Source organism: Pristis pectinata, chromosome 11, assembly GCF_009764475.1.
Source record: "Pristis pectinata isolate sPriPec2 chromosome 11, sPriPec2.1.pri, whole genome shotgun sequence".
Lineage (NCBI taxonomy): Eukaryota > Metazoa > Chordata > Chondrichthyes > Rhinopristiformes > Pristidae > Pristis > Pristis pectinata.
The window spans coordinates 24,295,663-24,323,413 of record NC_067415.1 but is presented as its reverse complement, the minus strand read 5'-3'; the positions used below and the strand labels follow the sequence as shown (position 1 = coordinate 24,323,413).

Below are 27,751 nucleotides of genomic sequence, written 5' to 3'. Positions count from 1 at the left end.
ACAATTCTTGCTACTATATTACAGTGAGGAGATTCTGACCTTGCAGATTGTACAGCACAGAGCTAAAACTGATACTAAGGATTAGAAGCTTAAACTACAAAGTGAGCCTAAGGCAGCTGGTTACGTTTACATCAGGGAAGAAAGAAGTACTCAAGGACGTGCATTCAAAGTTCTCAAGATGCTGCAACATAGTAATAAACTGGCCATGACTATATTGCTCAACATAACCAGAATAAAATTAATATTCTTGAAGTCCAAAGGCCTTTCTGATCTAATACACCCTACAATTGAGATTCTTAATTGTAGTTGTATGTAGCATTTCCTCTATTACAACAATGTTTTACTGACATATATTGATGCACATTTTAAAATACAGATAGAAGCCATTCAGCCCTTTGGCTGCCAAGAGAGAAACCTCCGTCAGTCTGAGTCCAACTCCCCCTCATATTATTCCCCTGTAGCCCTGCAACTAATTCTCTCTCGCATGGCTAACAACTTCCCCTTTTGATTCTCTTGCCACTTACCTACACCAAGGGCTAATCTACAGGAGCCAATCAATCCACCAGCACTTCTTTGGGACGTGACAGGTACAACTGGAGGAAACCAATGCAGTCATGGGGAGAATGTACAAATTCCACACCGACAACACCAGAGATCAGGATTGAATTTGGGTCCATGGAGCTATGAGGCAGCAAGAATTAACTCCCGTGTTGCCCCTGCAGTTGAATGCTGCTGCAACCAAGTTACTCCTGTGCCTAACACCAATAGGATCTTGTAGAACCATAGCCAAGTGACCTTCATGGCATGTTTGGAGATCGTGTGGAAATTAGATTTAATGAACAACAAAGAAACAAAACACAGGAATAAAAATAAGTGGTTTTATGAAATTTATTCATGACATTATGGAGTTGGAACTGGTTAGCTAAAGAGATCCATGGTTTTGCAGCTCCATTCAATAAATAAAATCTTACAAAAACTATCTAAAAATAACTTGCATTTATTCAATTCCTTTAATACAGTAAACCATTCCAAGATGGGAGTGTTGCAAAAGAAACACTGAGCAATGTCAGGAGGAATGGGGCAGATAACCAATAGTTTGGCCAAAATTTGGCTCAAGGGACCATCTTAAAGGAGGAAGGTGGAAAGTTGTGAGCCAAAGAGGTACAGGGAGAACATTTCAGAATTTAGGTTCTCCCAGCTGAAAGCACAACTCCCAGGAGGTCCAATCAAATCAGGAGGGCACAAGGCCAGAATTGGATCAATATTGAGTCCATAATTCTTAATGGCCTGAACGGAGAAAATTTTCCTCCAAGTTCGAGGAATAAAAGGGGAATAAAAATAAGTTCTAAATTAAGTATTTTAATTCATAAGTTCACTTTATTCTTTCTTTCTTAACATCATCCTGCTTTGTTATATTGAGCTGAACATTTATACATTGACTTGGCTGGCCCTGGGAAGTTGTACTATTTGTTTGTCCTGTTAATATCCCCATTACTGACGCACTCAAGGACACACATTGGAAATACAAACACTTTCCCCAGGAGTCTGTAACACATCTGTGAGTATTCTCATCAACAGCCCCCATTTACGTTTATTCCCAACAACCAATTTTACTAAGTGTCAGAAGAATATTTTAAACTATATTTTTTACAGCTTGATTAATGGATAATAAGAAAGCTCATAACATATTTTTCTTTAACCATTACAGATATGCCTATATCCATGTGAAAGCTTCTAATGTTACAAAAAAATGCAATACATTTTTCATATTGCAGTTGGGCTCAGTTTCCAGAATATTTAAGAATTATTCCTTGAAGAATTTGGGAATAACCTGTGCCGTAAACAATATTTGCCACAACGGTCCCTCATAACCTGTAAATGGCCTGGAACAACTACAACTAACTTGAGCTGTAAGTACCTCTCCATGCAATGCACAGAAGAGTTGCAAACATTAGGCTTCAGAACTGGATATCATAACACGCTGTAAATAGCACTTTGCAGACCAGGCAGAAATTAACCAAACTGTAAACAACAGACACCACCCCCACCAAGCAAGTCTGGAACATCCTGTGCTCTAAATGCCACTCCCATATCACAATGGCCACCAGGTCATGTGCTAGAACATACGTTACATCTCTAGCAACTGAAAGAATGGAGTTCTGTGCTAATTTATTTCAAGTCAAAGCAAAAAAGTTTCAAATGTATTCTGAAAGAAATATTGCAGCACAATGACATCATTGCCCAACTGAGCACAAAATTTTGCACATCTTTACTGATTAATCTGATTATATTCTTATCTGTGAGTTAGATTCAAAGTTAACTTGAAAACAAAGCTGTTTTGTTGGTTGCTAGAATACAGATCTCATAGCTGCTGTAGTTACCCTTATAAATACTCATGATTCTTGGTCTCTTTGAATCCCTTTTCCTTTAGGAGTGGTACTGGGCATTCTTTTCCTGCATACTGAAAAATGAGAAGTTGTATTCAGAATGATGGCTTGGATCACAGTGCACCATCTGGAAATGTACTTCAGTAACTGGAAAAGCCTGATTTTATGCCTTTTGCTACAGCAATAAGGCCAATGCATATCTGCTTTTCTTTCAAAGCTGCTAAGACCAAAATATTTTTTCTTAATGAACTGGTGTTCAGCCATCCTTCATCAGAAGCAAGAAAACAATATGTTGGCAATTTTACATTGGTTCCCTTGAGTACTGAAGGTTAATCTATGTTTTTACCAAAAGAACATGTACAATTCATTGTACATCTCCTAAATTGATCAATACTTTAATTTTTGGTAATCCAATACAAAGGTTTCATTTTTCCAGTACAATGGGAAAAGGCAAATACAATGAGACCCTCCAATTAGATATAGAGACAACAGCAAAAAGCTATGTAAAAATCAAGGCCACAAAGAGTTTTGACAGAGTCATAGAATTGTCACCGTGCAGGAGAACAGCTGGGCCATTAAATCTGCCATCCTCTTCATCTTACATAATCCTTCAATACTGAAGATGAATTACTTCCACCTTAGCCTTGCAGGTTTGGAGGTGGTTGATGAGGCCATTGTAAGAACCACAGACTCTTCCACAAATGGAGGTGATGGCTGACAGGGTAGGCAGGTGGGTAGTTTTTGTGGTGGTTCACTCCTTTTGCCACTTACATAGGCCTCTACGTATTCCGCCATGGCTTTGATCTTCTCAACTGCATTCTAATGCTCCTCCACATTGAGCAATCGTAGGCCAGAGATTTACAATAGTCAGTAAGAATACTGGGTTTCTACACATCCTTGAAACTTTTCTTTGTCCGCCTAATAATCTCTTCTCATGACAGAGCTCAGAATAGAGAATCTGTTTCGGTCCATGCCTATTTTTAGTAGAGCATTTCCATTCTATTCCTTTCCTTTTACCATGCAAATATTTTTCTTCAAGTGTTTATCTAATTCACATTTAAAAGGTCTTGATAGACTCTGTTTCCACTTCTCCTACTCTCCTTTTCTTCTCGTACTGCTTGTATCTTCTGCCTAACACTTTAAAAGTGTGCCCTGGTCCTTGAACCATCCACTAATGGGAACCATTTCTCTGTATTTTCCTATCTAAACTAGTCATAATCTTGCATCCATCTATCAAATCTCTGTTCAGCCTTCTTTTCTCCTAGGCAGATGAGCAACCATTCCCAGTAAAATAGTTGCAAAAGAGCTGAAGTCAACATTAAAATAATTATGTCATGAGTTGTAATGAAAAGCAATGGAAAAATGGCGGAATTGGTGCGGCACGGTAGTGTAGCGGTTAGCATAACGCGTTACAGCGTCAGCGACCCAGGTTCAATTCCGGCCACTGTCTGTAAGGAGTTTGTACGTTCTCCCCGTGTCTGCCTGGGTTTCCTCTGGGTGCTCCGGTTTCCTCCCACATTCCAAAGACGTACAGGTTGGGAAGTTGTGGGCGTACTATGTTGGTGCCGGAAGCATGGCGACACTTGCGGGCTGCCCCCAGAACACTCTACGCAAAAGGATGTACTTCACTGTGTTTCGATGTACATGTGACTAATAAAGATATCTCTTATCTTATAATTGGACAAACTCTTGAAGGAGAAATATTGTGCATGTAAGATTCAATGTGTTTTCCAACACTATTTCCAATCAGAAGCCTGACTCAGCAGCCAAGAAGAATGGATACTTGGGGAGAGTTTAATCACTGATTTTCTTTCATTAACTAAAATGGTTGAAGGTCATGCACAATGTTTAAAGAAATTTGTTGGAAATGCTAAGTAAAAACAAAAATCCCTGTCATTACAATGAAGAAGAAAGAAAAATGTGTAACTTCACACAGCAAAACAAACTCTTTGTATTGTTCAGAGACTGACAAATTTCTTGAAAGAAGTACATCAGATAAATAGGACACATTTTCCAGGTTCATGGTTAGAACATGTTTCAGATCTAAGATTGAGGAAATATTTCAAAACACTCTCAGATATACTTGGGCAGGGCAAATGCAAGCCATTTGTTTTTTTATTTGGTGTAACAAGTTTCATAGGAACACAGCACCTGGAATTGTTATTAACCCACTCATTACATCATCCATATTACAGAAGTCTCCAAGACCCAAGTTAAATTCTACTCCATCAGAGTGAATGGTTCCTAAGGAACATCTATCCAAATGTCTGTCTGCACTGGGAAGCAAGTCATCCTTGATTCTGAGGGACTGCCTAAGAACAAGATCCCAATCCTGGCAACAGCAGCAGAAAAACCTTTACCTTGGATGTGCATACAATGTCTCCCTATTATCTCATCTGTATTGACTCTAATTCTGTACATACATCAATAAATTTCAGTAACTGCAAAGGCAACAAGATACCCTACATGCTTACCAGCAAATAAGGAAAGACATTTTGGAATAGAAAAGCAAGCATCATCAAAAAAAGCACAACTGTTTTATAACTGTTCAAGAGCTCTGTCCTTGGGTAATAGAAAGAGAGGCCAATTAAAACAAAGCAGGCAGTTCTTAGATAGCTGTTACCACATAACTGTACTTAATGAGATCAGACAGACAAGGCAACTTTTGTTTTAACTGGCCCTGAGCTTGAGTAGGGAAGTGTAGCTAAGATTCTGATGGTAAAAAGAAATTTTGGGGGGGTTGGTGGTGGTGGTGGTGGTGGTGGTGGTGGGGAGTGGAATGAAAGTCTTCAGAATAGTCTGGAGCTTGTATCTCTGCTACAGAACAGGTGCTGTTCCTGTCAAGATCAAATGCAGCTCTGATAAATTGAGAGACAATTATGTTGTGAACACAGTATTTTAGATAAAGGTGTACATATCTACAAGCAGCTCATTAACAACCTTAACCTTAAACAAATTCTGAATAATGATCAACTAACTGTGATATAAATAATCTTGCAAACCACTAACTTTCCATTTCTCTGGAGAGGGCAATTCCATCAAAACATTACACTGTTTTATTTGCCATGTTACTAAACTCCCCAAACAAACTTGTAGGAAAATGATTTTAATGAATATTTTATAAATGGAGATTCAAAACAGTGAGCTCTAACACACCCAACAAAGAGATGGTACTGCCTTTTAACTAAATAGTTTCTATTAAAATGTTTACTTTTGGTAAAAAGAAATGCCATGCAATAGATCACACAGCAGTAGATATTACATTTGAATCTTTCCCAGGATAGGTAGCAAAGATAGGTAGAAAACAGTCTTTCAACTGCATGAAATGTTCCTAAATGTCCAAAGCTTGTGGCAAACAATTTTTGTTTCAAAAGTATAGAGCATGTCGTATCTCCTCTGACACATAATCGGCAGAATGCAGTGGATGATTACACAGATGAGGCTGGTTGGAATGATTACTAAACAGTCAAATCTTCCTGCAATCTAAATAAGGATGATTAAAGCTGTTGGTATGAGATCTGCAGTAAAAGATTAAACTCTGTTGCTAAGCAATAGAACCCAAAAGGTACACAGCTGATGACTCACAACTAGTTAATGTTCTATTTTGAAAGAACAACTTCAATTAATGAGAAATTCAGGTAATTTCAGTATTTTAATTAAAAGGGGCAGGGCCTTATTATATGTTCAAGACATAAATACCTCTGTTTTAAGAAGATTCAGATTGTTGACTTGTCAATAGTAATGCAATGAAATAGAAATTGTTAAATTTCCCATGTGAAAACAATGTTTAATAGTTCAAAATGTTAAATGATTTCCAAAAATATCTAATTATATTAGGGAACACAGAGAGGAAAACAAAACATCTTTTGACAAGTACACTGATCTGTTTATCCATAAATGTCATACTGCTATTATATTAACGCTTTCACAATTCAAATTGACTGCTGGACCTTGACCATGCCATGGATATAATGCATTGCTTATAATTCCCACCTGTTACAGCAAAAGAGAATTTTCACTCTAAACTATATAAACAGCATAAATGCTGTCAAGAAAAGGGATTCTTATTATAGACTTATCTTAAGCAGGAAAGGTGGAAGACAAAACTTCTGCTGTAGGCTTCAAATTAAGATAAAACTTACTCCAAATTAATAAGGTAAAATGCAGTTGCTGTTAAAAAATATTCTCTTAAACAAAGTCCACTTGTTTTATTTTTTATCTCACAGTAATTAGGAACCAACTGCTGAAATACTTCATAAATACTGAAAGACATACCTTGCTGAATTATAGTCAGCAGTTGCTGTCTTGCAATCATTCTGCTCATCCTGTACGGTGATCGTCGTTGTGACCGATCCAGTCTCAGGTACATATCCTGGCCCTGAGGTGACAGGGAACTCAGATAGGCACAGCCCGAGCTCGGTGACAAAGGTACCTCCATGAGCATAACTGCAACAAAGTTTGAGTACAAGCTCTCTTCACCTCGCAAAAGACAGGGCAGCAGACTAAGCAGCTGGCGAGGAGAGGCAGTAAACACTGTTGAACTGTGAAAAGTTGAAGCGGACTTCAGGGAAGGGGAGTAGCCGTATGTCAGAATTCCAGCTCACATGTCACATGACCAGGAGGAACCAGTGAACTGAGTGGTTGAGAAAGCACCATTTGATAGTAAATTAAAATCATTGTGCATGTAACTGTTTGTAATCTTATACAATTGTGGAAAGAAATATAACAATCAATCATATACCTTAGAGCTGAATAAGCACTTAAAAATTATATGAAGGGATTTGAAAACACTGTTAGGGTTAGACCACCCTGGGAAATGCTTTCAGACTGAAAGTAATGTTTCATCAAGCATGACACAGTGGCATTAAATGGGGGATTTGGCTTCAGTCTTAAACAGGAATACTACCACATCCATCTATTATGCATTTGCCAGGTGTCTCATTGTCCACTGGGATCAATCCATTTTGCTGATTCTTTTAAAATTTCTATATGCTTCTACAACTCTGTATTTTTTTTGAAGGAGTATTATTTTCAAATAAGGTTTTATTTGATACTCTGTCACAACATAATTACAATAAAGGATGCAAACGAATGGAGTTTCATAATTGGTGTTATTTACATATAATTAAAGCAAGAATAAATTGGTGAGCATGCCAAACTGATGAATAATGCATGATGGAATCCATTTCATAATGATATTGTTTTAGCAAACCTTCTGCCTGAACCTGGAATATCACCTGCCAGAGGCTGCGTGAGTGTACTTAATTAATCACAATCAGCATGGCGCTGGAGGGTAGTGCTGTGATAGGTAACAACATGCCTGCAAAGGAATTCAGGCAGGCACATTTTATTTTCTTTGGCAACTCCACAACCAATTGTTTTGACAAAACAAGGTCTGATAGTAGCTGACTGCAGGGAAAAACAATCGATAGCTTACACAGAGAAAACATGACAGAGCTCCTACAGCAGGAGAAATAATTTATGCAAATTTCATAACTTGATTTTCAACTTTTTTCCCTCTTTAATTGGATTAACAGATGAGATACAAGTGCTTGAACTATCTTTGAGGCTCAGAATTTACGGAGCAATCCGCATTTCTCCAGAGGCCCAACCACTAAAAGTATCCAGACTGATATTCTGTTGCTGCATTAAGAAAATGTTGCACTGTCAGAGATGCTGTCTTTCAGATGAAACATTAAAGTGGGGCCCTGTCTCCTCACTCAGATGAAGAAAATTTCATGGAACTATTTGAGGAAGAGTTGCAGAAATGTCCTCAGTGTCCTGTTTAATGTTTATTACTCAGTTGGCATCTCTAAAATCCATTGGTGGTGAATCTTAAGTTTGGTCAGTATAAAATATGTGCAAGAGGATCAGCCCCAGTTGTATTCACCTCCTACACATCTGGTTCCATTGATGAATGTGGAGAAATGCTTACAACTTATTGCTAATGCTCTTACTCATATTTAGCACTCACAATTATCAATGAATTTCTGGTTGTTGTTACTTTGCTCTTTGAAAGTATGCTGTACTGAAATTAACTGCTGCATTTTCTACATCACAATTGTGTTTACGCTGTAAAGTATTTTGAAATGTCCTGTGATTGTGAAAGGCATTGTGTAAATGTTTGTCTTTCTTTAATCTACAAAATGGATATTGAATCTCCACCCACAAACATCCCTGCATCTTAAGGCTTGCTTCTAACTCCCATTGTCACGATAAAATGTTCCTGCAGGATCCTGTGTAGTCTTTAAATGTCTTCCTGTGTACATTTCTGTGTAGTGTAGAAAACTAAACAGGGGATAAAACATAATGGAACTTGTAATTCTGGTATTATTCTGCTTAATAATAACTATGATGTGCATGGAATATCATAATTTACACAAATCATTCAGATGCTTTATAGCAATTAATGATGCCTGATTTTGCAACAGATAATATTCAACGTTAGCCTGACTGCAAAAATAAAACTCTTCCGGACTTGTTGCTCTTGAGTTTCTATGCTTACATTTACCGAGACAGCAGAAGGAAGTGCCACATAAAAGACAACAGCACATGTCTTAAATGGGATTTACAGAGGATAAAATACGTCGTGCCCACACTGTCACATTACACTGCTGAGTTCTGTACCACTGATCTGTCAATTGGACCATCATGTGTTGTTCATCTGGGCAATAATGTCAGTTGCCTGTCTGTTTCATGCCTGTCTCAGGATAGCTGAGAAAGTTCATTGTAGCTGTAGTTGAGAAAGTTCATTCTAATTTTCCTTCCTGTCTTTGCCATCCATGATGAATCTCAGTAACTATGCAAGCCAGCAGGGTGAGCTGGAACACCAGGTAAAGTAGACTCTCATTTCAACATCTTTTGAATGTCACGTATTTTGCAACTGAAAAATGGTGAGGGGAAGCGTACATGGCTTAAGTGGCTTCTAACTGATTTATCACAGAACTTGTAAACAACACTACATCAGGCAATCAGCTACCATTACAGTGTGCTCCATCAAAAGTGATAAACACAACAGATAACTTCAATCTAATCTCCTTTCAGAGAACAGAGCAGGATTAGGTTAGATGCCTGAATTACTCTGTCCAATTTTACTTTCCATTGGAATCAGTACAGCCAGTGGCTAGAGTAAAGCTTTGTGTTTCATTCTGGATGGGTTAGACAAAAATTGCCCCATAAGAATCAAATTTACCACTGTTGTTGGTAAAATCTCAGATGGCAATGAGGAGGCATACAGGAGTGATAGATCAGCTGGTTTAGTGGTGTTGCAACAACAACCTCGCACTCAACATCAGCAAGACCAAGGAATTAATTGTGGACTTCAGGAAGAAGTCAGCAGAACACACACCAGTCCTCATTGAGGGGTCATTGGTGGAAAGAGTGAGCAGCTTCAAGTTCCTGGGCATCAACATCTCCAAGGATCTGTCCTGGGTCCAACACATTGATGCAATCATGAAGAACGCACGCCAATGGGTCTACTTCATCAGGACTTTGAGGAGATTTAGTATGTCACCAAAGACTCTTGCCAATTTTTATAGATGTATGGTGGAGAGCATTTTGATTGGTTGCATCATCGCCTGATATGGAGGCTCCAATGCACAGGATTGCAAGAGGCTGCAGAGGGTTATAGACCCAGCAAGCTCCATCACGGGCACAACCCTCCCCTCCATCGAGGACATCTTCAAGAGGTGGCACCTCAAGAAGGCAGCATCCATCATTAAAGACCCTCAACATCCGGGACATGCCCTCTTCACGTTACTACCATCAGGGAGGAGGTACAGGAGTCTGAAGATCCACACTCAGTGATTCAGGAACAGCTTCTTCCCTTCACCATCAGATTTCTGAACAGTCCATGAACTCATGAAAACTACCTCATTGTTCCTTTTTTTTTGCACTATTTGTTTTGTAATTTATAGCTTTTATGTCTTTGCACTGTGCTGTGTTGTTCTATGTACTGCTGCTACAAAACAACAAATTTCATGTCATATAAGATAGTGATAATAAACCTGATTCTGATAAAGTGAGCAGCAAGACACTATAAATATTTTCTCAGCATACTCAACATAAATATTTTGAAGACACTGACTGGCTGTGTGTATTAAGCCTTGGGTGTGATGGGTCTTATGATTAAATAGTCTGCTAACACTCACTATCCGGGCTCACAAATAAGTCTCAATTGACTTCAACTTTCACTAATGACGTTTGGGAATACATGGAAGTGAACAACTGCCCATGAGTCTATGGAGGCAGAATTGAAGAAAGCTGTGGAGTTTTGAAGCGGTTTAGGGACAAGATTTTCTGTCAGAAGCACTTGTTATACTATTGCAATTCAGATGCATGATAATGAAATGGTTCATTAGCTTCCCTGTGTCTTTGCTCTTTGTAGATGCAAAGGCTTCACTCACATGGTCAGTATCGTGCAAATAATATTCTGAACAGGTGTCTAATTTGTACTCAGGAATTCTGTTATGTGCTTACTTCCCCTGCATATAATTGATGCCTAAAAACCATAGTGTTTAGGACTTGCAAGGAATATTTTCTTAAAGCTCTTATATGCTTTCATAGTCTAAAAAGACAATGACTAAAGCAAGCCAGGGGTTCATGCAGACCATAGACAACTTGCTGCTTCAATCCACCGAGTCCTAGAAGCAGTGTCTGGAATTGTCAAAACAGACCTGTCCTCACAGTCTACAATTAGCTGGGATGGCAACAATGATCTTCAGAAGCAGAATCAGGTTTATTATCACTGATGTATGTCGTGAAATTTGTTGGTTTGCGGCAGCAGTACAGTGCGAGACATAAAAATTACTGTAAGTTACACAAATAAATAAATAGTGCAAAGGAAGGATAACGAGGTAATGTTCATGGGTTCATGGACCGTTCAGAAATCTGATAGAGGAGGGGAAGAAGCTGTTTCTGAAACAATGAGGGTGGGTCTTCAGGCTCCTGTACCTCCTCCCTGATGGTAGTAACGTGAAGAGGGCATGTCCCAAATGGTGAGGATCCTTAATGATAGATGCCGCCTTCTTGAGGCACCACCTCTTGAAGATGTCCTCGATGGCAGGGAGGTTTGTGTCTGTGATGGAGCTGGCTGAGTCTACAACCCTCTGCAGCCTCTTTTGATCCTGCACATTGGAGCCTCCATTCCAGGTGGTGATGCAATCAGTCAAAGTGCTCTCCACTGTACATCTGTAGAAATTTGCAAGAGTCTTTGGTGACATACCAAAGACTTTTCTGTCATAAGAAGCTAGTAAACCTACACCATAAGGCTGGCACACCTTAAAGTCGCAAACATTCACAACTTCCAAAGCTCCGAAATCTTCCAGACTACCATAAGGCAAATCTAGAACATCACCCAGTCCACAATGCAGAGATGGCTCAAGTAGATCACTGGTGCTCAGTTCACCAGAAAGAATAACATAACCACCTTTTGCAGGGAGCAGTAGAATGACAGACCAATGTAACACCTTGTTGTGAAACAGATTCAGGGTCTCAGAGGTAAGGATTCCAAGGACTCTGAACACAGTCTTAGAGAAAAATGATTTATTTACAAAAGATGAATGCGGGAAAAGGGTAATGGGAATAACACACACACGCGCGCACAGTTTATAGCAAGCGTTGGAAAATCGCAACAGGGGTAAAATACACACATACACACACACAACGAACCAGGTACAGACCATCAAGGAAAAACAACACAATACCCACCACCCCTTGACTCAGTGCAGGCACGGCCCTATGCTACCAGCGATACTAACTAGAATGCTCCCAACCCTATTAACAGTGCACACTTTACCAACAATTTCTCCAGTGCTGTTCCACGGTCCTCAGCCTGGGATGAAGCAGGGCGATCCCTTGGGGCAGGCAAAAGAGAGAGAGCCAAGCACATGTGGCACTCTTTATAGTGCTGGAGGGCTGGGGGGGTCCAGCCCAGGTAATTTAAAAAGGCCAATGGCCCGGGGCCAGCAAGGACTAATCGATCATAAAGGCCAATGGCCCAAGGCCAAGTACAAAGGTGCTTAAAGGGACCAATGGTCAGGTGTGCACTGATGGGTGGGGTGGAGCCAAACCTTGATTGGCAGTGGTGTGTCTTTCAACCAGGTAATGGGCAGTGCTGTCACGTGACAGCCACGACCCTCCACAATACACACCTGCAAACCTCAGAGTTTTCCAAAGTCCAGAGGGCTATTGGCATGAACTATCCAAGAACTTAAAGATTTTGCCATCGCCTCTGTAATTTGTGCAGTATTGAGTGATCAAAGTGTCCACTGTCCATCACTAGACTCCACGTGGACATTTCAAAGCTTTTAAATTACAGTCTCATCTTTGTTTGGAGACAAAGCTCCATGCCCAGCGTGCCTTCTGAAAAAAGGCTGTCATAGTATTCCGGGAGTAGGACCTCAGCAGTACAGCACATACGGCTTCATCCCAACTGAAGCCTCAGTACTTGCCTCCTTAGTTTTGATTTATTTTTTGGGATTTAGGCATCACTGACAAGGCTACCGTTTATTGGACATCCTTAAATGCCCTTGAGAAAGTGAAGGTTAGCTGTCTTCTTGAACCCCTGCAATCCTTCCGGTGAAGTTATTCACCTTACAGTGCTATTGGGGAGGGAGTTCCAGAATTTAAACCCAGCAATGATGAAGGACCAGCAATTTATGAAGATATTGTGACTTGGAGGGAAATCTATACACAATGATGCTCCCATGCACCTTTTGCCCTTGTCTTCCTTGGTGAAGGAGGTCATGGATTTGGGAGGTGCCTTTGGAGCAGCCTGGGCAAGTAGCTGTAGTGCATTTTGTACATGGTACACACTGTAGCCAAAGTGCATGTAGCGGTGGCGGGATTGAATGTTTATGATGGTTGGTGGGCAGCCAATCAAATGGGTACTTTGTCCTGTATGGCATTGAGGTTCTTGTTGGAGCTGCATTCATCCAGGCAAAGGAGAGTATTCTATCACACTACTGATTTGTGCCCTGTAGATATTAGAAAAGTTTTGGGGTGTCAAGCAATGAACATTCATTTCAGGATACCCAGCCTCTGACATGCTCATGTAGACACAGTATTGATGCGGCTGGTCCAGTTGAGTTTCTGGTCAATGGTGACTCTCAGGATGTTGGTGGTGGGGAACTTGATGATGGTAAAGCCATTAATTGTCAAGAGTAGGTAGTTAGATTCTTGTTGGATATGGTCATCACCTTGGACCTGAACTATTAACTCTGTTCCTTTTTCCATAGATATTGACTGACCTGAAGAGTGTTTCCAGCATTTTGTTTTTATGCTGTGGGTGATCAATTTTAAACTGGGTGATAAATTGAGTTTGTCTAATCTCCCCTCATAATTTAACCTTTCAAGTCCATGTACCATTCTAGTAAATTAATGCTGCACTCATTCCAAGGCAAACATGTCCTTCCTAAAGATTACTTCCTTTCACTTTAACAGATGCTAAGAACAAATTTCTTATGAATAACCTCATACATTACCTTAATATATTTCATTTAGCATGCTGAGAGAAGACCCAGCTGAAACGAACCATAGAACCATACAGCACAAAACAGGCCCTTCGGCCCACCATGTTGTGCCGTCCATCAAACCACCCTCAAACTATCTAGCCCTTTCCTCACACATATCCCTCTATCTCACATTCCTCCATATGCCTATCCAACAAACTCTTGAACCTGTCCAATGTATCTGCCTCCACCACCACCCCAGGCAGTGCATTCCATGCACCAACCACTCTCTGGGTGAAAAACCTCCCCCTGACATCTCCCCTGAACCTCCCACCCATAACCTTAAAGCCATGCCCTCTCGTCTTGAGCACTGGTGCCCTGGGAAGGAGGCGCTGGCTGTCTACTCTATCTATTCCTCTCAATATTTTATATACCTCTATCATGTCTCCTCTCATCCTCCTCCTTTCCAGTGAATAAAGCCCTAGCACCTTAAGACTTAGAAGAGGCCAAGAATTAATGTGTACCAACAGTCACCACTGGGAGCTTTACGTACTTGTGGCAAGATGCAGACAGTGTTGGATATTGTCGAGGATTGTCCTCTCATTGAATTCAGGGATGGCCAGAAACACTAACCTCAGCAAAGGAGAAGTTGTTGTTTAGCTCTGCAGATACGTATTTGCTGAGTAATTAATAAGCATAATGTTTGTTGCCCAAAGCTGCTAACAGTCCTCCAAGCAACCTAACCTGTGTTTTTTTATATAGGTGTCGCATTACTTCTACCATCTATAGTGTATATCAGCACTTTGTTAGAGCTATTTGATTTATTTTCTGTACATGTCCATAATATTTTAATGAACTACATATATACCTGGATCCATAAGTCTCTCAAAGCCTTCACTGTGTCTAACTTTCCATCACTAAGAAAGTATTTTGTTCTATCCTTGATAGTGCCAAAATGGATAAGTACACATTTACACATGTGCCATTAGCATAACATAGTAATTGTTTCGTAATTTAATGTTTTCACCTACAAAATTTACAATCCTTGTGTCCTTAGTAAATTTAGATGAAGTTATTTAAATCATATCATCCGTTGCTTATAAATACATTGAAAAGTTGCTGCCCCAACATAATTCGTTACAGAGCACCTTCAGCAATCACAGCCTATCAAAATGAGTAACAAAATTTCCAACAGAGCTCAATAATTTTCATTCAATTCCATGAGCTTTAAGAACCCCAAAGCTTATGCTTTCTCTATCCCACAACAGGCTTACAACAAAAGTTTGTGTTTACCACCAATTACACTAGTGCAAACTTCTTCCATTTCCAACATTATCAACACTTCAGAATTTAGTGCATTTTCTCTAAGTGTTTCAGCCAACTAACAGTCAAGTTAAAAACTATTTTCAGCAGTGGTTTCTGGGAATTGATTTAAGAATTAAAGCTCTGTGAAATCAGAGTTCTTCTTGGAATAGTCATGTTCATTATTCTAAGCTGAATTCAACATGTAACTGTCAGAGCCCTATCTCAAATATTATTTGACTAGCCCACTTAGATTGCTTCAAATCAGGTCAATGTTTACTAAACAAATTGCTACAACCCACAAATTCTGGCTACACTTAACATGAAATATTAACAAGAAAAAAACTAAACCCTTGTCTATCCTAAAATAGGCTTAAATCCTAAATTCATTAGGGGACCATCTATTACATTAGTATGAACTGTGTCCATATCCCAAATTAGTGACTCTTCATAAATTCCCCTTTATTGAAAAACATGAGAATGGACTTTCTATCTACGTTTAGGAAGCACCTATTATATTGGAGAACTGCTCCGTTGTTGAATGGGATGAGAATCAGGGCATTTTATAATAGTCAAGGTGAGGTGTACACCCTAACCCTCCTCCCCTCCACTCCCCCTATGTTTCAGAGTTGTGTTTTTGCATACTTTTGTTACTGAGTTTGTAACTGTAGGGAAAGAGGAGCATGCACGGGATCCATGGTAAAGAAAACATTCCCATGGGCACTCTGACTGAGAAAGCAGCCAAATACAAGCTAGGTCACACAGGGAAATATTCTGAATACTTATAACAAGGTCTTTGTGCATGTGATCTCTACACCTTAGACATAGAATGTGCATCAGTATATGTACAACAAAATGCTTTAGAATCAAGCAATTAGGTCATCTGGAAGATACTATTTAGGCTATTTTCACCTGGGAAAGCAAAGCTAAAATGCTGCACATGCTGCAAACAAAATAGATCTGAAATAAAAATAGAAAAGTTCAAAAATACGCAACAGATTCAAAAGCATGTGCAGGTTGATGGCCTTTCACCAGAAAGGTTTGATGAAAGAGCCATCCTGATGAAAGATGTTGATTTGAAATGTTTTTCTCTCCATAGAAGCTCTCTGTCCTGCTTGATGTTCCCAGAATTATTTCAAATTATTCCTTTGGAAGAAACCCACCCAATGTCTTTTTCAAGAAAATTAAGCTGCAATACAAGCTTCCTGCAATCACTTCTGCAGCATAAAAAGTCACTGTTCATTATAATAGTCCTGATTTTCTTCAGAATTGATATTGATGTAATTTTTTTTATCACATAAAGGACAGTGATCTTTAAAGGGGCCAAGTGACATTTTAAAGGCCAACATTTCAACAAGCACTCTACCCTAACCACAACCAGCTGCTTGAAAGTGAACATGTGTTCATGGCGATTTCAAGCAATACTTAAAAAGGTATACCCTCCACTTAAAGGGAAACTCAAAATTTCATGGAGCTGTGAAAAGGGCCACCAAAACACATTGGGAGGCTTTCTGGGGTATTTTGTTACGACTTTACTGACACTTGAGAGACATTTGTTTTGGGAAATCCCTGGGACATTCCCATGAAACAAGTGCGGTGCTACTCAATCTTATGGTCCGTCATTTCTGAGCAACCAGGAGGAGTGCTTGGAAGAGCAATGGAAGAAAGATACGAGGTCAGCAGAGCAGCGCTGCCTATTACACAAAAGACGGATCAAAAAGGCTGATGTTGCATCTCTCCTTGAGAACAGAATGTCCCCTTGTACTAGCTCCTTCAGTGCCATAGCCAAGAACCTATGTACCTTCTTCCTTGTATGCTCTGACATCCTGCTACAGACTTCCAGCCAGCCAGCCAGAGTGAAAATTGATTCTGCATTTCTTAGCAGTACAAAATATGGTTAATCAGCAATTATCATCAAAGCTGAGTGCTAAATCCAGATTTTCAACTAGGCCTGCCTTGTTAGCACTCCATCCGTTGAGCAGCTTTTTCAGCCTTTGGTCGAAATAACTGCAATTGTTGCAAAACACAACGCAGATGATCCAATAACAACAACAACTTGCAATTATATGTCACATTGGATAAAGCTAAATTTTCAAATCACTTCACAGGAGAGTCATCAGACAAAAATTAACATAAACTTTTGTAAAGGCAAGTGACCAAAAGCTTGCTCAAAGAGATAAGGTTTAACTGCTATTTCAAAGGAGAAAGAGGTAAAGACACAGACGAGTGAAAAGAAGAAATTCCAGAGGACAGGGCAGTAGGTACTGTAATTTCAATCAGATTTGCAGAAGAGGCCAGAGTTGAAGAAATACAGAATCCACCCAGCAAAGAGAGTGATGGGCACCAAATGTCTTCTTTATTGTATTCTTTAAACCGGCTGGATTGACCTTCAGCTGTCACAGTCCCCTGACAGCTGGACTGGTTCATGGTGAAAAGAGTGAACCATTCAGCCTCTCAACAGTCTCGCAATAGTCAGGTATAATGTATTTCAATTCCATTTAGGCACCTTGACTCTATATCCCTTAATACCCTAACCTAACAAATACCTGTCTTGGTCCTAATATTTTCAACTGACCCAGCATCAACAATTGTTAGGTCACCAGCTATGGAAAGAGTGCTTCTTTACTTCACTCCTGATTTATAAAATTATGCCCCTGCCAAAAGAAATAGTTTATACAATCAAATCATTCTGAAGATCCCCACCTCAACTTTCTAAACTCAGGCACTATAAAGCTAGTTTATTTCACCAGCCAATCCCCAGAAGCCTTTCAGTTGGATACATCACTAAGTGAAAGGGTATTGAATATTAATCCACTGTGTGGTGATGATGACTAGACTGTAATTAACCCCATCAGCCAAGTCAGAAGATTTGGGGCAGTTAGGTATTTCACTCCAATCGGTGTTTGAGTGCCTATATTTCCTTTGGCTGGTGCTTGAGCATGTGAACCTCTAGTTAAGGTTTTGAATGTTTTTTATTGTGGAAACCAGTGACAGAAACTGTGCAGCTATTTCTGGTTCAATCAATCTCTATCATTGCCATTAGGAGCCTATATATTATTCAATTATTATTTATTATTTGGGCTTTTCAGTTTGTTGTTTATCTAAATGTTAGCAAGTGGAATGATATCGTTAGCAAAACACAGGAGTATCTTTGGTCTGGTGTCCCCCTACTGGTCTTGGAAAACATTGCAACAAAATCTCACATTCCCTCAGAGGTCCTCAATATCACTTTCACAGTGTTTAATATTTATTTCCCTACAAACAGGTTTTATCGGATTCTGAATGTTCGGATTGATTAACATGACTCCATTTTCATCAATTAAACTATCCATATCACAAACCATGAGAATGCAATACCAGTGGTTTGCAGATCTTATCTGAACTTGTTAAACTGCAGCCTTTTCCCTGTATGCTATTGTTCTTTTATGTAATCTATAAAAAGGCAATAGAATAGAAACTGTGTTAATTACAGTCTTTGCTTCCCATGCTTCCCATTCCTGAGGTAGTTGTTGCAAGGTGATGACATATCAGAGTTATTTTAATTGAGAGAACTCAGGTGAGACAGAAACAATTCCAGCACGATTATTCTCAGCACTGGTGCCCCACAAGGCTGTGTCCTCAGCCCTCTACTCTACTCTCTATATACTTATGACTGCATGGCCAGATTCTGCTCTAACTCCATCTACAAGTTTGCACATGATACCACTGTAGTGGGCCGTATCTCAAATAACGATGAGTCTGAGTACAGAAAGGAGATAGGGAGCTTAGTGACATGGTGTCATGACAACAACCTTTCCCTCAATGTCAGCAAAACAAAAGAGCTGGTCATTGACTTTAGGAAAGGGGGCCGTGTACATGCACCTGTCCATATCAATGGTGCTGAGGTCGAGAGGGTTAAGAGCTTCAACTTCCTGGGAGTGAACATCACCAATAGCCTGTCTTGGTCCAACCACATAGAGGCCACGGCTAAGAAAGCTCACCAGTGCCTCTACTTCCTCAGGAGGCTAAAGAAATTTGGCATGTCCCCTTTGACACTCACCAACTTTTATCAATGCACCATAGAAAGCATCCTATCTGGATGCATCATGGCTTGGTATGGCAACTGCTCTGCTCAGGACCGCAAGAAACTGCAGAGAGTTGAGGACGCAGCCCAGCACATCACAGAAACTAGCCTCCCCTCCATGTCTATACCTCTCTCTGCCCTTGGTGAAACAGCCAACATAATTAAAGATCCCACCCATCTGGGTCCTTCTCCCATCTCCCATCAGGCAGAAGATACAGGAGCCTGAGGGCACATACCACCAGACTCAAGGACAGCTTCTATCCCACTGTGATAAGACTATTGAACAGTTTCCTTATACGATGAGATGGACTCTTGACCTCACAATCTACCTCATTGTGACCTTGTGCCTTATTGTCTAACTGCACTGCACTTCCTCTGTAGCTGTGACACTTTGTGTTCTGTTATTGTTTTTACCCTGGACTACCCCAATGCACTGTGTAATGAATTGATCTGTATGAACGGTACGCAAGACAAGTTTTTCACTGTACCTCGGTACAAGTGACAATAATAAACCAATAACAATATCAATGGTGGTTGCAACCAAAGCCTTGATCTAAACACATTCAAAACTACCTTTCCATCATAGAGAAACAAAGAAAATCAGCTAGCCTCCCGTGTTGCACCTTATGATGACCTAATTCTTTAACATTAATCCAAGTTATGCTGTGAATATTTTACAGACAGTTACTGATATGGAATTAGTTGTTTATTATATTAAGAGTCTGACAGCTAACAAAAACAACTGCAGTTATTAAGCTGTTATAGTTCTGAAATGTCCAGCAAGATGTAAGAAAATAGAAATATGCTGAGTTAAGTGGCTACAACAAGCATCTATTGCACATCTTTCATGGAGCAAGGCATTTCAGTGACCTTCACAGAAGCTACATACGAAGCAAAAAAAGCTTGGTAAAGGAAGCAGGTTTCAATTAACAATATAGAGCCGAAGGGATTTAAAGAGGAAATGGTAGATTTTGGGAGCTTAGCAACTGAAGGCATGGCGGCCATAGAGTTATAGATTTGTAGCGCATAGAAAAAGGCCCTTCAGCCCACCACATCTATGCCAACCAGCATGCCTATCTATACTAATCTCTTCTGCCTGCATTAAGTCCATATCCCTCTATGCTTTGCTCATTTAAGTACCTGTTCAGATGTCTTTTAAATATTGTTACTGTTTCTGCCTCCACCATCTCCTCTGGCAGCTCATTCCAGATACCAGCTACTCCTTGTGTGAAAGATTTACTGCTCAGATCCCCTTTAAACCTCCTCCCTCTCACCATAAACCTCTAGTTTTAGATACCCCTGCCATGGAAAACAGACACTAACAATGTACCATATCTATGCCTTTCATAATTTTATATCGTTCTCTCTTGCTCCTTTGCTCCAGGGAAAACAGACCCAATTTATCCAATCTCTGCTTAAAGCCCAAGCCCTTCAATCCAGGCAACATCCTTGTGAATATTTTCCGCGCCCTCTCTAGCTTACTCACATATTTCCTATAGTGTAGTGACCAGGACTGCACTTAATACTCCAAATGCGGCCTAACCAAAGTTTTGTTCAAGTGTAACATGATGTCCCAACCTTTATATTCAATGCCTCGGCTGATGAAGACAAGTATGCCATAAGCCTTCTTCACCACCCTGCCTACCTGTGTTTCTACTTTCCAGGAACCATGTGCTTGTACCCGAAGGTCTCTCTGTTCAACAGCACTCCCCAGGGCCCTGCCACTCACTGTGCATGTCCTGTCCTGGTTTAACTTCCCAAAATGCATCACTTGATTCAGGAGGGGATGTCATGTAACCAGCGATTTATGGAATTAGGATTGAGGCAGCATGATGTTGGTCTCATGATAAAAACAACTCAGAGAGGGCACAAGGGGAAATATGCTGTCACGGGAGAATACGCAAACTCCTCACAGATAACATCCAAGGTCAAGATTGAACTTGGGTCCCTGGAGCTGCAGGACCACCTACAGCACCTAAAGAGTGTTTGAAGAATAAGACCTCAAAACCAGCAAAAAGGTTATAGTAAACTGGTTTCTGCCCTGCTGTACATTTCTGAAACATTCCAGCTAAATGGTGCAAGAAACATACCACTTCACAACCAGTGCACCCGCTGTCCCATAAAGCACCTCCTGCCCCCTTGTGGCAGAGTCTGCAGGCCCCACATTGGCCTCATCACCCACCTCAAAACCCACAGAAGTGGAGTGGATGCAAGTCAGCCTGGATGCCGAGGGCCTGTCTAAGATGAAGAAGATACTCTAGCAATAACCCTGGCCAATCAGTACCTGGAGTTTGGCTTGCACTTGCTTAACGTCCTTAACCTGCTGTGAGTAAACATAATTAGCCATATCTTGAAACCATGTAGACTTTCAGCCCATTACAGTAGTTCAAAGTCAAAGTCAAGTTTATTGTCACATGCACAAGTACATGTACGCATGCACCTGTATACATGCACAGGTGCAAAGAAAAAACTTACTTGCGCAGCATCACAGGCACATAGCATCATATAAGCAGCATTCCAACAAAAAACATACATTAAGCATAAATTATACACAATTTTTACCAGAAAGAACCAAAACATAACAAAGTCAATTTTAGTGCAAAATGATCAAAATGGTCATAATGTCGATAACCTGTAGTGATTAGGGTTGTGACAGCCGGTTCAAGAACCAAATGGCTGAAGGGAAGTATCAGTTCTTGAACCTGGTGGTGTGGGACTTCAGGCTTCTGTACCTCCTGTCCGATGGTAGCTACGAGAAGACAGCATGGCCTGGATGGTGGGGATCTTATATGATGGATGATGCTACTTGATCCTTCTCAGCAGAGAGCCGTGTATTGATAGTTTTCTGTACACATAAAGTCTTTTAATGACTCCAGTTGCATCACATCCTAAACATAAACTCCAATAAGCTCTAACTTTGATTCTTTTTGAATTTCTGTCATATTGCCATCATTGGCAAGTCAGCATTTATAGCCATAAGACATAGGAGCAGAATTAGGCCATTTGGCCCATTGAGTCTGCTCCACCATTCGATCATGGCTGATTTATTTTCCCCCTCAACCCCATTCTCCCACCTTCTCCCCGTAACCTTTGACACCCTTACTAATCAAGAACCTATCAACCTCCGCTTCAAATATGCCCAATGACTTGGCCTCCACAGCCATCTTGACAATGAATTCCACAGATCCACCACCCTCTGGCTAAAGAAATTCCTCCTCATCTCTGTTCTAAAGGGACATCTTTCTAGAAACATAGAAAACCTACAGCACAATTCAGGCCCTTCGGCCCACAAAGCTGTGCCGAACATGTCCCTACCTTAAAGACCCATAGCCCTCTATTTTTCTCAGCTCCATGTACCTATCCAAAAGTCTCTTAAAAGACCCTATCATATCCGCCTCCCCCACCGTCGCCGGCAGCCCATTCCATGCACTCACCACTCTCTGAGTTAAAAACTTACTCCTGACATCTCCCCTCTACCTACTCCCCAGCACCTTAAACCTATGTCCTCTTGTGGCAACCATTTCAGCCCTAGGAAGGAGCCTCTGACTATCCGATCAAAGCCTCTCATCATCTTATATACCTCTATCAGGTCCCCCCTCATCCTCCATCGCTCCAAGAAGAAAAGGTCGAGTTCCTTCAATCTGCTTTCATAAGGCATGCTCCCCAATCCAGGCAGCATCCTTGTAAGTCTCCTCTGCACCCTTTCTGTGGCTTCCACATCCTTCCTGTAGTGAGGTGACCAGAACTGAGCACAGTATTCCATTCTATTCTGGTACACAGTATTCTCTTCTGAGGCTGTGCCCTTTGGTCCTAGACTCTCCCATAACTGGAAACATCCTCTCCACGTCCACTCTATCCAGGCCTTTCAATATTTGGTAGGTTTCAATGAGATCCCACCCCCCCCACAACCCCCCATCCTTCTAAACTCCAGCGAGTACAGGCCCAGAGCCATCAAACACTCCTCATACATTAACCCTTCCATTCCCAGGATCATTCTTGTAAATCTCCTCTGGACCCTCTCCAATGCCAGCACATCCTTCCTTAGATATGGGGCCCAAAACTGCTCACAATACTCCAAATGTGGTCTGACCAACGCCTTATAAAGCCTCAGCATTATATCCTTGCTTTTATAGTCTAGTCCTCTCGAAATGAATGCTAACATTGCATTTGCATTCCTTACTGCCGACTCAACCTGCAAGTTAACCTTTAGGGGATCCTGCACTAGGACTCCCAAGTCCCCTTGCACCTCCGATTTCTGAATTCACTCCCCGTTTAGAAAATAGTCTATGCCTTTATTCCTTCTACCAAAGTGCATGACCGTACACTTCCCTATACTGTATTCCATCCGCCACTTCTTTGCCCATTCTCCCAACCTGTCCAAGTCCCTCTGCAGACTTCCTGCTTCCTCAACACTACCTGCCCCTCTACCTATCTTTGTATCATCTACAAACTTGGCTACAAAGTCATCAATTTCATCATCCAGATCATTAACATATAACGTAAAAAGTAGCAGACCCAACACCAACCCCTGTAGCCAATCAGAAAAGGACCCCTTTATTCCCACTCTTTGCCTTCTGCCAGTCAGCCAATCTTCTATCCATGCTAGTACCTTTCCTGTAATACCATGGGCTCCTAACTTGTTTAGCAGCCTCATGTGCAGCACTTTGTAAAAGGCTTCTGAATATTCAAGTAAACAACATCCACTGACTCTCCTTTGTCTATCCTGCCTGTTACTTTCTCAAAGAATTCCAACAGATTTGTCAGGCAAGATTTCCTCTGAAGGAAACCATGACTTTGGCCTATCTTATCATGAGCTTCCAAGTACACTGAAACCTCACCCTTAATAATGGACTCTAACATCTTACCAACCACTGAAGTCAGGCTAACCAGCCTATAATTTCCTGTCTTTTACCTCCCTCCCTTCTTAAAGAGTGGAGTGATGTTTGTGATTTTCTAATCCTCCGGAACCATTCCTAAATCTAGTGATTCCTGAAGGATCACTACTAATACCTCCACAATCTTTTCAGCTACCTCTTTCAGAACCTTGCGGTATAGTCCATCTGGTTCAGGTGACTTATCCACCTTCAGACATTTCAACTTCCCAAGCACCTTCTCCTTTGTAACAGCGATTACACTCACTTCTGCTCCCTGACTCTCTCGAATTTCTGGCATGTTGCTGGTGTCTTCCACAATGAAGACTGATGCAAAATACTTAGTCAGTTCATTCACCATTTCTTTGTTCCCCATTACTACCTCTCCAGCATCATTTTCCAGCGGTCCGATGTCCTCTTTTGCCTCTCTTTTACTCTTTATATATCTAAAAAAATTTTGATGTCCCAGTCCTCTAGCTTCCCACTAATTTTTGCAATATTGTATACTCTCTCTTTTGTTGTTACGCTGTCTTTGACTTCCCTTGTCAGCCACAGTCGCCTCATCCTCCTTTTAGAATACTTCTTCTTTGGGATGATCCTGTGTCTTCCAAATTATTCCCAGAAACTCCTGCCATTGCTGCTCTACCATCAGCCCTTCTAGGGTTCCCTTCCAATCAGCTATGGCCAGCTCCTCTCTCATGCCTCTGTAGTTACCTTTACTCAACTGTAATACCAATACATCCGATTTTAGCTTCTTCCTCTCAAACTGCAGGGTGGATTCTATCATATTATGATCACTGCCTCTTTAGGGTTCCTTTACCTTTAGTTCCCTAATCAAATCTGGTTCATTGCACAACACCAAGTCCAGAATTGCCTTTTCCCCAGTGGGCTCGACCACAAGCTGCTCTAAAAAGCCATCTTGTAGGCACTCTACAAATTCCTTCTCTTGGGATCCAGTGCCAGCCTGATTTTCCCAGTCTATATGCGTATTGAAGTCCCCCATGACCACCGGGACATTGCGCTTTTTACATACCTTTTCTATCTCCTGTTGTAATTTGTACCCCACATCCTGGCTACTATTCGGAGGCCTGTATATAAATCCCAGCAGGGTCTTTTTACCCTTGCAGTTTCTTAACTCTGCCCACAAGGATTCTACATCTTCTGATCCTATGTCACTTCTTGCTAAGGATTTGATTTCATTTTTTACCAAGAGAGCCACCCCACCCCCTCTGCCCACCTGCCTGTGTTTTCAATAGGATGTGTATCCTTGGATGTTTAGCTCCCAGCTGTGATCTTCTTTCAACCACGACTCTGTGATGCCCACAATGTCATACCTGCCAATTTCTAACTGCGCTATAAGCTCATCTACCTTATTTCGTATACTGTGTGCATTCAGATATAACACCTTCAGTCCTGTATTCACCACCCTTCTTCTCAAATTTGTCTCCATGTTGCCTTAAGTTAAATTCTTATCCTTTTCTAAACTTTCTGTCTTATTCTTTATTCTGGAGACTTCAGTAACCTCTAATCACTAAAGAAAGTAGGAATGAGCTGCCTTCTTGAACACTTCACAATGTTTTGGTACAAAGGCTATTTCTGAGGGCACTTAAACATCAACTGCATTATTTGGATCTGGAGTCAGAACCAGAGCCAAACTATGTAATATTAACGCAGATAGGTTTTAAATCTGTTGGATGGTTTCATGGTCAACATTACTTATGCAATTTATCAATTCACATTTATTTACCTGGATGGGTGGAACCCCATCAACAATCAAGAAACTTGACATGATCCAGGTCAATGCAGCCTTGTTTACTGGAATGTTTGTTCACCACTCCGAATATTTCCTCTCTCCACAACACATGCAACACGGCTGAAGTATTTACCACCTACTAACTGCTTGGCACCAACACACAAAGCTTCTTCAATGACACATACCAAACTCACCACTTCTAATGCTGGAAACCCAGGGGCAGTAATCACATGCAAATTCACCTTTGCATCACACACCATCCTAATTTGGAAAGAAAGCTGCACTTCTCCCTCCATTGATCTTGCCACCATCCCTCTAGATATAAAAGTCAAAAACTTATATTTTTATGGCTTTATCAATCTGCATGGCATCATTAGGGAGCTAAATATTTGAATTTGAAGATTCTCTTCTTCAAAATATGCTTTTTTTACTTTTTTCCATATTATTTTACTTTTTATATCCATAATGGATTGCACCTGACATCTCAATGCTCATTATGCTAACCTGAAAATGTCTCTTCAAACCTCTTCACATTTTACCAACCCTCTACTTTTCTGTCACTAGCTTATTTCAAAATTGCACTTAAAACACACAAATCAAAATCGTCAATTCAAGGGTAGAAGTGAACTTAGAAATGATTTCTTAAGTACACCATCTGAAGTCCTTGGTGACAAAATTCAGTTTCATGTTCTGTGAATTTTGTTCACTACAGTTGCCAAATGGGTTCTAATAAGAAGTCAAATTAGTGGACACACATATTTCTGCTAAGAATTGTACAGGATACCATACTGGTGAGGGCACTAACATTAACCATCAAAATGTCTACTTGGTTGCAGTGCAAATATAAAAGCAAACTCAAATAAACATTCAAAATTAAATATAAAAGTAATATTTCATAGAAATATCCACTATCAGCCTCGTGCTTTCTCCTTGTGTCTACCTTTTATCTGTGTTTGTCTGTCCTAATGCAGTATGACTCCATGACTGCTGGTGGAAGATGGTTGACTTTCAGTGGAGAAAGCTGGAGTTGAGCTGGAAAATAACCTGGAGCAGGTTTGAATAAAGAAGGCGCAACTTCAGACAGTACCACTTTGGCAGGAACTGGTTGACTAATAAGCATCAGGAAGGTCTGCAGTAGAGTGGCAGTGACAGCACCATCATGCTGAGAGAGGACACCAGATTCAGGATCACTCAAGGCAGCACAATAGCAATTCTATTCCCCTTTGCCCAGGCTGCAGTCTTCTTGCTTTGCTACCTCAGTGTGCACATCCTTTCTCAGGCTGACCTCTAAATGGTACGCAGAGTCAGTATCTGAGCTGAATGACAGAGAGCATTAATCCAGTGACAGACTGTGTCTTCATTTTTATTGTTTCTTACTGACTCCCAATTTTAAAATTCTTATCCTTGTTTTCAAGCACCTCCATTGCCTCTTTCCTCCTTATCCATTTCTCCCAGCACCATAACCCTCCAGAATACCTTTGATCCTGCAATTGCATGTTCCTGATCACCCCAAATTTAAGTGTTCTGCCAATGGCAAGCATACCTTAGCTGTCAAAGCATGAAGAAATGTTGACCCTTAACAGCTCCCCCTTGCTACATTTTTTTCCTTTACGATGTTCTCTAAAACCTACCTCTATGACCAGGATCTGACTTGGTTTTAACTCATATGGCTTAGTGTCAAATTTTGAAAATCAAGAAAACTTAAGATGTTGGAAATCTGAAACAAAAATAGAACATTCTGGAAACACTCAGCAGGTCAGGTCAATCTGTAATGTTGACTCTAGACATCTTTCCACACCTTTCCATTGTTTGCAAAAACAGTAAGTGGATAGATGAGGCAGTCAATGCCTAGAATAACCTGCTGAAGACCTAGATGTAGAGCCACAAACAAATCAATAACCTCACAAACTGCAGAGTTTGTTTCT

At 40.6% G+C, this 27,751-nt stretch overlaps 1 protein-coding gene across 7 annotated transcripts in view; it reads right to left on the bottom strand.

Annotated features, from left to right (window-relative positions):
* The window catches only part of LOC127575827 (stAR-related lipid transfer protein 13-like), a 425,779-nt gene that overhangs the window by 126,446 nt on the left and 271,582 nt on the right, over positions 1 to 27,751 (bottom strand). Inside the window, exon 1 of one of the 7 annotated variants that reach the window (XM_052025975.1) lies at positions 6,663 to 6,935. The exons of the other annotated variants lie outside the window; for them this stretch is intronic. Within the exon in view, the coding sequence (XP_051881935.1) occupies positions 6,663 to 6,831 (169 nt within the window). The 5' untranslated portion in view covers positions 6,832 to 6,935. Of the gene's footprint in view, positions 1 to 6,662; positions 6,936 to 27,751 lie in introns of those variants that run through there. 7 annotated transcript variants of the gene reach the window in all.